Source organism: Colobus angolensis, unplaced genomic scaffold (genome assembly GCF_000951035.1).
Source record: "Colobus angolensis palliatus isolate OR3802 unplaced genomic scaffold, Cang.pa_1.0 Scaffold50, whole genome shotgun sequence".
Lineage (NCBI taxonomy): Eukaryota > Metazoa > Chordata > Mammalia > Primates > Cercopithecidae > Colobus > Colobus angolensis.
Genome location: NW_012118488.1, coordinates 5,390,510 through 5,400,510, shown reverse-complemented (window position 1 = coordinate 5,400,510; position 10,001 = coordinate 5,390,510). Strand labels below are relative to the sequence as shown.

The 10,001-nt window shown below is 42.1% G+C and overlaps 2 protein-coding genes across 2 annotated transcripts in view; one reads left to right on the top strand and one right to left on the bottom strand.

Moving 5' to 3' along the window:
* UTP18 (UTP18 small subunit (SSU) processome component homolog (yeast)) overlaps window positions 1–449 on the bottom strand; it is a 34,495-nt gene extending 34,046 nt beyond the window's left edge. Inside the window, exon 1 of the mRNA XM_011959994.1 lies at window positions 11–449. Within this exon, the coding sequence (XP_011815384.1) occupies window positions 11–403 (393 nt within the window). The 5' untranslated portion in view covers window positions 404–449. The remainder of the gene's footprint in view (window positions 1–10) is intronic.
* A 450-nt stretch (window positions 450–899) lies between these two features.
* Window positions 900–10,001, top strand: part of MBTD1 (mbt domain containing 1) — an 83,948-nt gene continuing 74,846 nt past the window's right edge. The window contains exon 1 of the mRNA XM_011959985.1: window positions 900–1,102. Coding sequence (XP_011815375.1) covers window positions 1,082–1,102 — 21 coding nt within the window. The 5' untranslated portion in view covers window positions 900–1,081. The remainder of the gene's footprint in view (window positions 1,103–10,001) is intronic.

Here is a 10,001-nt window from a genome sequence, read left to right as displayed (position 1 = left end):
CCTCCCTCACCCTCGGGCCCCGCAGACGCCGCAGCAGAGCGTCCTCGTCGTTCTCGACGTCGCCGAAGACCAACTCCTCCAAGCACCGCTCCACGGCCGGTTTGTCCTCCTCCAGCGTCAGGCGGTTACGCTGCCGGAGCCGTCTCTCCTCCTCCGCCGCCGCGACTGCAATCGCAGCGGCCGCAGCGCTCGGCCGGGCCGGCGGTTTCCGCTGGGATGAAGGGGCAGGCTTTTGGGGAGGCCGGCCTGGCCCCGCTCCGGCTTTCCAGTCCGGCCTCGTTCCGGGCTTCCGTTTCGGCTTCGCTCCGGTTTTCCGGTCCAGTTTCATTCGTCTCCTCCGTTGAGGCGGCATCGTTAGGTTTGAGGAGAAACGCAGGCGCTCACGTGGAACCTCGCTGCGCATGCGCCCAGGCACCTCCCTGGCCGCCGCCGCCGAAGCCCCGGAGGCCGGAAGGAGCCTGCGCAGCCTCTTGCCACGTGACCAGCACTCCCTCCCTCTACGTAACTCCCACTCCCCCACCCAGCCCCGCCCCGTGTGGGAGTTCCTCCGGGAGGGCCAATCTTCCGGGTGTAGGGGGAAGCGGCGTGACTGGAGTGGAAAATTTTTCCAACACAACTTCGCAGCTGCAACATATTGAAAGGAGCGCAAGAAAGCCCGAGTATACACTGGGACGGCTGAATGAAACTTCCGCTTTTCCTGTTGACTTTAACCAGTGGACTTGACGCAAGCCCCAATGCCCTTTTCACCTCTCGTTTTGGTACGGTCCTTGGAGTACGGCGCCTGCAGAGGGTCCCACGCTGGAAGCGAGTGAGGAGGGTATGTAGGGAAGTGGGCCAATCGGGGCGCGGGTCACGGCGCAGGCGCGCTGGGGAGGGAGGGCTATGCTAATGTTGTTGATATCCTGGGGCCACCCGAGTTAAAGGGGGGAAATCCGGGGGCTGCCGCAGCCGCCACCGGTCTGGGCCCAGCCAGGGGCCCCCTGTAGTCGCCGCAGTCCCGGGGAGAGGCACCTGCCCCCAGCCCGGGGAGGGGGCGCCGCGGGCTCGGGGAGCACGGACAACCCCTACCCATGAGGCCCTGATGGAAAACACAAAGGATCTGGTGAGAGCCGAGCGCGGCAGCCGCTTTGTGTGCCAGGTGGGGGGGACGCCTGCAGCTCCCCGACCCCAGGAACCCCGCAGCTCCCTGACCCCGCTCCCTGGCCTGCTTCTCCATCCCACGCCCCCTCAATCTCTGGAGCCCCCCCTCCCCCTTCCAGCCGTTAAACGATTCAGGGGTTCCCCTCCCCCCACCCCGTCAGCCCTGGACTCGTTGGGGTTCTCTCCATCTCCTCCACCCTCTGGAAGAAAAATTCAAGAAGAAAGTTTTTCTCTGCGTCCTGCCCCCGCCCCCTGCTCTGGCTAGGGGGGAAAGGCTGGATCCGAGACTTTTCCTTTTTTAGCCACCCAGGGTGGGAGAGTGGAGTAGTCCTCTTTTCTTCGCGGGGAGGGGGAGCATAGTTTTGGTGCTTTGCAGGGGAAGGTGTCTGTCCGCCTTGGGGCCAGTGCCGCGAGGCGGTTTGCACGTGGAGGTGGAAATATTGAAAGGGGGCGGGGTGGGCACGTGCGGGAGAGGTGGGAGTGGTGTTGGGGAAGCAGCCTCCAAGGCTGCGTATTTAAAAGGGTTTCAAGTCAGTGGGCTTCTACGACCATTGCATTCTCCTTTGTGAAATAAGAATCCTAATATTTCAGAGTCGGAAGAAACATTAGAGGTCATCTAAAGCAGCCGTCCCCTCTGCAGCCTCTCTGACAAGTGGTAGGTAGTCTGACCCCTGCTTAAACCCCTAAAAGCACTGAGCGCTCACTACTGCCCAGGAAAGCCCATTTTTCAGTAGTTCTAATTGTTGTCTGCCTACCCTTGTTAGACCCTTTAGTCTCATTCATGTCCTGGTTAAGTTGCTCCTTTTTTTACTTCTCAAATTTTCTCTCACATCCTCCTCACCCACCCACTGCTCATTGGCCTATATTTTATGTGCCAGGAAAGAACAGCAGGGAAGTGGAGGAAGGGGGGGTTGAGAGATAGTGAGGGCCAGCCGAAAACTTTGCTGGGTCAGTGTCAAGTGTGCTGGCTTACATGCCTGAAGGTGTTTTTTCTACAGGAAGCTAAATAATTACAATATGGGAATTTCATGCCTGTTTTCTCTCACGAGTGCATCTTTTTGAAGTTAGAAATTTCAGCGTCATCTCCGTGGTTCTTGTATCACAAAACACATTTGCTGATTACCTAAATCACTTCTCCTAAGGATGTCTAAAATTGTTAGGGATGGTACTGAAGCATCACCTGGTAGAGGGATGATTAGATGATTACCGCCCCCACCCGTTTGACCTGTGTTCCTCCGAAGCTAGTCTTTCCTCCAAGGGTCCCTCTTCCAAATGCTTTTACTCCTTTTTTTTGTTTGTTTTTTTAAAGTAACTATTTTTTATGAGATTTGAAATTGATGGATCATTTTAATACTTGTTTAGAGTTTACAATATTTTTAATTCATCTTATACTAGCATGCACCAGTACTTATCCCTGGCTGGTTGAGATAGGTCAGTTGAAACTATTGTCACTGGGTGTTTCTCTAACATTCTCCTTCATTTGGTGTGCTGTGCTGCCTCCAAAAGTAGTTTTATTGGCCTAAGAATCTTGGATGTGCCTGTTTCTCCCTAATATGGTGGGGGGGGGGTCAAGACATAACAGATATAATGTAGAAATAATGCATCTGATTTAAAAGCCAGCAAATAAATTTCTCTTTAAGCCCCAGTCTCCTATTTAAAAGGTTAGACTCAATTTTTCTTTCTTCCTTTTATAACTTAGAGGCTATTGCTTTGCTCTTGTGTACTTAGACGGTTATTTTATTTTTCATTTGTTTACCTCAACACCAAAGAGTATTTAGAAAGAAAATAGCCGTGCTTTTTTTTTTTTTTTTTTTGCATCACCTTCTTCTCTGAATAACAAGTAGCTTCTATCTAGAACCCCATACTGAATGCTTGTAAGTACCTTGCAAATTATGGTAACATCTGTCTTGAATAAGTATTTGTTCATAGTGCCTTACGTTGTTGTGTCATGTTTTTTAAGCATCCAATTTCTAACTTTCTGTAACGTTTGACATGAAATATTTCCTCTAAATCTACTCACTAGAATTCAGCTTGTGAAAAAAAAATCAATAGAGCTGTTGTAATAGTGTTTTTAACATTTTAGTTAATAAGGAGTTCCAGGTTGTTTTCCTGCTTACTTTAAACATGAACTGTCATGACTTAAGTTGACTGACTTTGGAGACATTTGCATTCTAAACATACTAGACAGGAACAACTGGTTTTATTTTTAAGACACTGCCATATTCTTTAAAGCTGGTTATATGTTGACCTTATTATCTAAACCTTTCTAAATGTTTTAGTGCTGCTTTTAGTCCCTCAATTATGTTGAAAATTGAAACACTTACTTTAAATTGTTTTCAAACATAACAGTGGTCAAAGGAAAATATAAGTTATAGTTTAAAAGTGAAAACATATTAGTATAAATACTAAAGCACTGAATTACTAAAAGCCAAGAGTGCTCAGTAGTCTGAGTAACCACATTCGAAAATTAGACAAGTGACATTCTTTGGGTTGCTCTTTGTTTCTCAGCTTTTCATCTTTAAAATGTTTGCTAAATAAGATATAACCTTTCACACTTATGTATCATTAGTCTGAGGGTTTCAAAATTCAAGAAAGAGAATAAAAGCAACAGGACAATAAAAGAGAAAGGACTTACAATAGTTAAAACAAGCTAAGATGTGTCTCCTAACACCACAGTATTCTTAACTGTCCAAGGTGACTTTTGAATTTATGCAAAAATTGCAGATAGATTTAATCATTGTTTTTCAATAAACCTTGTCTTAAGGATTTTTTTTACCCACAAATTTAGAATTTCTCTTCTTGCTTTGCTGGAACCCATAATAAAAGGTGAAAAGGGAAATAATTCCTATTTGAACACACCCTGAGTATGAGATAGGATGAAGTGATACAGTAGGAAGGGTGCTGGCAGTGAGGTTAATGTCACAATTCTACCACTGATGAGCTCTATGGCCCTTGTTGGACAAGATCCTGTGCCTCTTTTTTCTCATGGCAGTTGAAGGGTTGGTCTAGTATCAGCATAATCCAATAGAAATTTCTGCAGGATGGATATTTCCTATATCTTTGCTGTCCAGTTACGGTAGCTACTAGCCACATGTGGCTGTTGAGCACTTAAAATGTAACTGGTGGAACTAAAAATTGAAGAACTCAATTTTTAATTTTGCTGTTTTAATCAATGTAAATTTAAGTAGCCAAATATCTGGCATACTGGACATACAGACATAGTACAGTGTTTTCTAAGCATAACTAATCATTAGAATTACTTCTTGGCGACTCTTGTTAAAATATAAAACCTCTCACGTTTAACTTATTTAGTAGATCTGCAGTGGGTCCTGGGAATGGGTTTTTAATGTATATCCCAGAAAGTTTATCAGGTTGGTTAGGGGAACACTCCATTAGGCGATTTCTGAGGTCCCTTCAAGTTCTCACTTTAGCACTGATAATTTAGAATTTAGTGCAATAGAAGTGAGCTCTGGACAAAGTCGGCAAGGTAGCTCTCTCAACTGCGATTTTAGGAAAGTTGCGTAACCTCTTTGAAAGCTTCACTTTCCTCATCTGAAATACGGGGTGAACATTAGCCCTTCCTCCTGTAGTTTCTATAAACCTCCACTCAGATGTTATGCCCGCTGTTTAAAAAAAATGTAAGCTGCTATAAAAGATGAGACAAATCCTAAGATAAAATGTTAAGATGTGTTCCCAGGCTTTCCTTTTTTTTCGTTTTTCACTGTGTTTAATTCCTACTACTAGTCTATTAAAACTGATTGTATACAATACTCATTAGTTTGTTCAACGTTGTGGCCCAATTATTTGGCCATCATTTGCAGTTTAATTGTAGGACAGGAGTGTTAAGTCCAATACTTCTTTGTATTTCTGGTGCTAAGCATAATGATTTGTATATATCATTCAATAAATATTGGTTAATATTAGCCAGATGTAGTGGCTCAAACGCCTGTAACCCCAACACTTTGGGAGCCCAGGGCAGGCAGATTGCTTGAGCCCAGGAGTTCAAGATCAGCCTGGGCAACATGGTGAAACCCTGTCTCTACAAAAAAAATAACAAAAGTTAGGTGTGGTGGCACACACCGGTAGTCCCAACTACTCGGTGGCAGAGGTGGGAGGATTGCTTGAGTCTGGTGGGAGACTGAGGTTGAAGTGAGCCATGATTGTGCCACTGGACTCCAGCCTGGACGACAGAATGAGACTCCATCTCAGAAAAAGAAAAAAAAAAAAATTAAGTCTGCTAAGCTTTCAAATTTGCTAGAGATTATTTTATTCACTGAAGAAGTAGCCCCCTTGTGTATATGTATGTGTTTAACCCAACTTTGTTTAATTATTAACAGCCTGTAGTTACTATTGTTCAGTGGTTATATATCTTCTCAGCAACCAGTTCCAAATATATTTTTTAAAGGTAAACACCAAGAGAATGTTGTTATTTCAGATCAAGTGTTTTTAGGTTATACCAAATCACTATGACATTGAATAAGCTAAGCTGTTTAATTTATATTCTCACTTTTTTTTTTTTTTTTTGAGACGGAGTCTTGCTCTGTGGCCCAGGCTGGAGTGCAGTGGCATGATCTCGGCTCACTACAACCTCCGCCTCCCGGTTCAAGCGATTCTTTTGCCTCAGCCTCCCGAGTAGCTGGGACTACTGGCGAGTGCCACCACACCCAGTTCATTTTTGTATTTTTAATAGTGGCGGGTTTTCACCATAGTGGCCAGGCTGGTCTCAAACTCCTGACCTCATGATCTGCCCACCTCAGCCTCCCAGTGTTGGGATTACAGGCGTGAGCCACCGCGCCTGGCCCGTCTCTATGTTAACATACTAATAAATGATCTTGTTTGATCCTTCAGACCACATTTGCCCTATAGACCCAACTTCAGTATGAATTCTATTATTTGGGGTAGAATTGATAGCTGATAATGATCTCAGGGAACCTCTAGGCTACTGCTTGTTTCAGACTTAATTTTGATATGGTCATCTTATTTTTAATTAGCTTTCCAGGTTCGTACTTAAGGATTCATAGCTTTCTTCAGGAGAACTGAAAGTCTATTCATGTGAATTTTTTTATTTTATCATACATCCTTCCTGTGTGGTAAGTGATGTTTTTCTTACTTAGAAGAGAGGGAAACTGAGACCCAAGTAATTGCTACATCCAAAGTCATAACAGTGATAGGACTAGAAGTTGAACCCAAAGAGGTAGAAATTTTTATTTCTTGTAGATCAAAGAATGAGTTCCTTTTCTCACTGTTGCTTTAAATCTTAATATTGCTATGTAGAATATTGTCCTCTCCTGTCATTCTCCTGGGTACTTTTCCATTTCTTTAGATGGGTTATTCAGAATATTACTGCTTTCGGTTTCCTCTTGATTGTATCATTGACATGAATTTATTCTTGCTTGCACATTGAATTTATGGGAAATAAAAACCCAGTAATCCCAAATCCTTACCATTTATGTTCCTCATAACAGTAAGCTTAGAAAGAAGGAAGGCATTTCTCTTTACACTGATGAGTTCTATCACTATGCCAAATGTGCTTTCATCCTCATAGTATAATAGAATGAAAAAGAGGCCTGCAGGAGCTAAATAGCTCTTGAGCTCCTACCAAGTTCAGTCATCACAGAGCATGTAGTAATTTCTGTTTGCACTTTGTGATCTCATGCATACAACATTCAAATTTAAGTTTCTAGAAAATACTTGTTCCATAGCTAAATGTAAAACTTTGAAAGTTATGTGAGCCACTGCTCCCAGTGGGTTTGGATAATGAAGAATTGGTTGACTTCTGATGAGTTTATTCATATTGAAATTATACTGTTATTAATATTATTTGACTGCATATTTATTGACACTTGCATTTAAGATTTCAAGCGTTTTCTGTCATTTCTCCCAGAGATGTTTAGTTTTGTTGGAACTTTCGTTTGATTATACCAATAAGTTAATGACTATGCCTTTTAATTCCCTTGTAGATTTCATAGGGAGGATGGTTTACCTTGGTGACAATTACAGTAGGACAGTGAAGTTATGTTGTGATTTGTGATCTCTTCTTTAATTTTGTCACTATACAAACCTTTTGTTTTATTTTTTATTATAGAAGTGCACCTATAATGTTTAAAAAAAGAGAAATATTGAAAAGTTAGATTCATCTTCCCATTCTGCTCCCACGCTGCTAAGTTTAACTGTTCCTAAGGTCTTTCTTAGTGCACATAAAAACAAACATACATATATTGATCTATGTGTATGCCAGTGTATATTGTTCCTTTGAATAAAAAGTGAGTCATACTGTGATATATTTTATTATACTATATATGGTGATTTATTTTTTCCACTCAGTATTTTACCTGTTGCTCATCATTCCCCTGCTGATTGTAAGATTGTCTCCAGTTTTTCATTATTATTACATTAGCAAACATCCCTCTACATATTCTTTTGTCCTTGTATGTATTATGTATGAGTATTTCTGAAGGACAGATTCCTAAAAATGGGATTACCTAGTCAAAAGACATAGCCATCTTAAATTTTCATATGTAATGTCAAATTGCCTTCCAGAAAGATACAGTATAAGTTTACCTTCCTACCAAGTGTATATGAGCACTGTTTTTCCCACATATATTTACTGGTATCAGATATCATCAATCTGTCAATATATACCAACTTAATTTTTTAATGTACTATATACTTCATATAAGTTAGCTTTTATTTTTATCAAAGTAATACATGCACTTCATAGTACGATAATTAAACAATGCTAAAAGTATTCCAAAAAAATGATTCCTTGTCCAGTTCAGCTCTGATGAGATAACTACTTTCATTCTTTTAGCTTTTTCATCTAGTATCTATCTCTCTAATTCTAAAGTTTGGGCTTATTTACTTAGTGTATTAATTTTAGACATTAGTGATTTTATAGTAGACAGGGAGTTATCATAACCCAAATATAAAGCAAGGTTTACATACCTATAATCATCCCATCTTCCTATATTCAAGACCTTAAATGGTCATCTAATATGATTTGCAGTTTTTCGGGGGGGTTTTGTTTTTTTGAGACAGAGTCTCACTCTGTCGTCCAGACTGGAGTACAGTGGTGCGATCTCGGCTCTCTGCAACCTTCGTCTCCCGGGTTCAAGTGATTCTCCTGCCTCAGCCTCCCTAATAGCTGGGTCTACAGGTGCCATCACCACGCCTGGCTGATTTTTGTATTTTTTAGTAGAGACGGGGGTTTTCCATATTGGCCAGGCTGGTCTAGAACTCCTGACCTCAAGTGATCCACCCACCTTGGTCTCCCAAAGTGCTAGGATTACAGGTGTGAGCCACCACACCTGGCCTCAGTTTTATTTTGAAGAGCAAAATGTTCAAGAGGCCGCATTACCTGAAACATACTTATTTGATGCTTGTTTTCTATGCTTACAGAGGCTAACTGACAACCAGTATTCAGGGGGAAAAAAAGAAAGAAGGTTAAAATTTTAAAGGTTTTAAGATAGTCCCATGATTTATATTATTAGTGTTCATGGTTGTTATATGATCTTGGGCAAGTTGCTTAGCCTATTTGGGCCACTGCCTCCTGTAAAATGGCAGTAACACTTACAAGGTTTAATGTGCTGCTACAGATTTAAGTGCTGAATGTGCCTGATACATACTAAGCATATTACAAATATTATGATAATAACCGTAACAGAGTAGTAATAAAAATAGTCCAACATGGCTGGGTGGAGTGGCTCATGCCTGTAATCCCAACAGTTTGGGAGGCCAAAGTGGGCGAATCACTTGAGGCTAGGAGTTCGAGATCAGCCTGGACAACATGGCGAAACCCCATCTCTACCAAAAATACAAAAATTACCCAGGTATTGTGGTACACACTGTAATCCCAGCTTCTCAGGAAAGTGAGGCATGAGAATCACTTGAACCTGGGAAACAGAGGTTACCATAAGCCAAGATCATGCCACTGCACTCCATCCTGAACAACAGAGCAAGTCCAATATTAGGTTATTGTAGAATTTACAAATAAACTCCTATAGGACGAAATGTGTTTGAGAGTTCAACTTATAAATTTAGTTTATTTCTCTACCTATAAATAGAGATTTGTCGATTCTTATAGGTAGAGAAATAAACCAAATTCCAAATGCTTCTTATGCTCATTCCTCTGGGTGTTAAGAGTGGCAGAGGGAAGACCTGACAAATTTAGTGAAAGAGGTATGGGAGCATGAAAGCCTTAGACAAGGTACAAAGATCCACTCCCAGGAAGAGAAAATCCGAAAGAAGTTCCAAAACATTGATCATAGGTTTGGAGTTTGATAGTTCACAGCTCTATATACAGAGAAGAGCTTAACGGTAAGCAGTACCGGAATTGGTAGCTTTAAATTATAAGCGTTGCCTCATAAGGGAAACATGAAGACTTGGAGACATGGCAGTGAAGAAGGAGGAAGAAGAAAAAATTCTTCAGGAAAAGAAAAAAACTGAACTTAGAGAAGAGGGTGTTCTTGAACTAGCAGCTCTGCCTATGAAACGAACAGAAATCGAAAAGAACAGGCCACATCCATGCAGAACTGTAAGAAAAAACAAACAGGAAATGTGAATCAGCATTTCAACTGATGAAAACTACCCCCATCAAAAAATGCAGGAAAAGGCCAGGCGCAGTGGCTCAAGCCTGTAATCCCAGCACTTTGGAAGGCCGAGACGGGCGGATCACGAGGTCAGGAGATCGAGACCATCCTGGCTAACATGGTGAAACCCTGTCTCTACAAAAAAAATAACAAAAGTTAGGTGTGGTGGCACACACCTGTAGTCCCAACTACTCGGTGGCAGAGGTGGGAGGATTGCTTGAGTCTGGTGGGAGACTGAGGTTGAAGTGAGCCATGATTGTGCCACTGGACTCC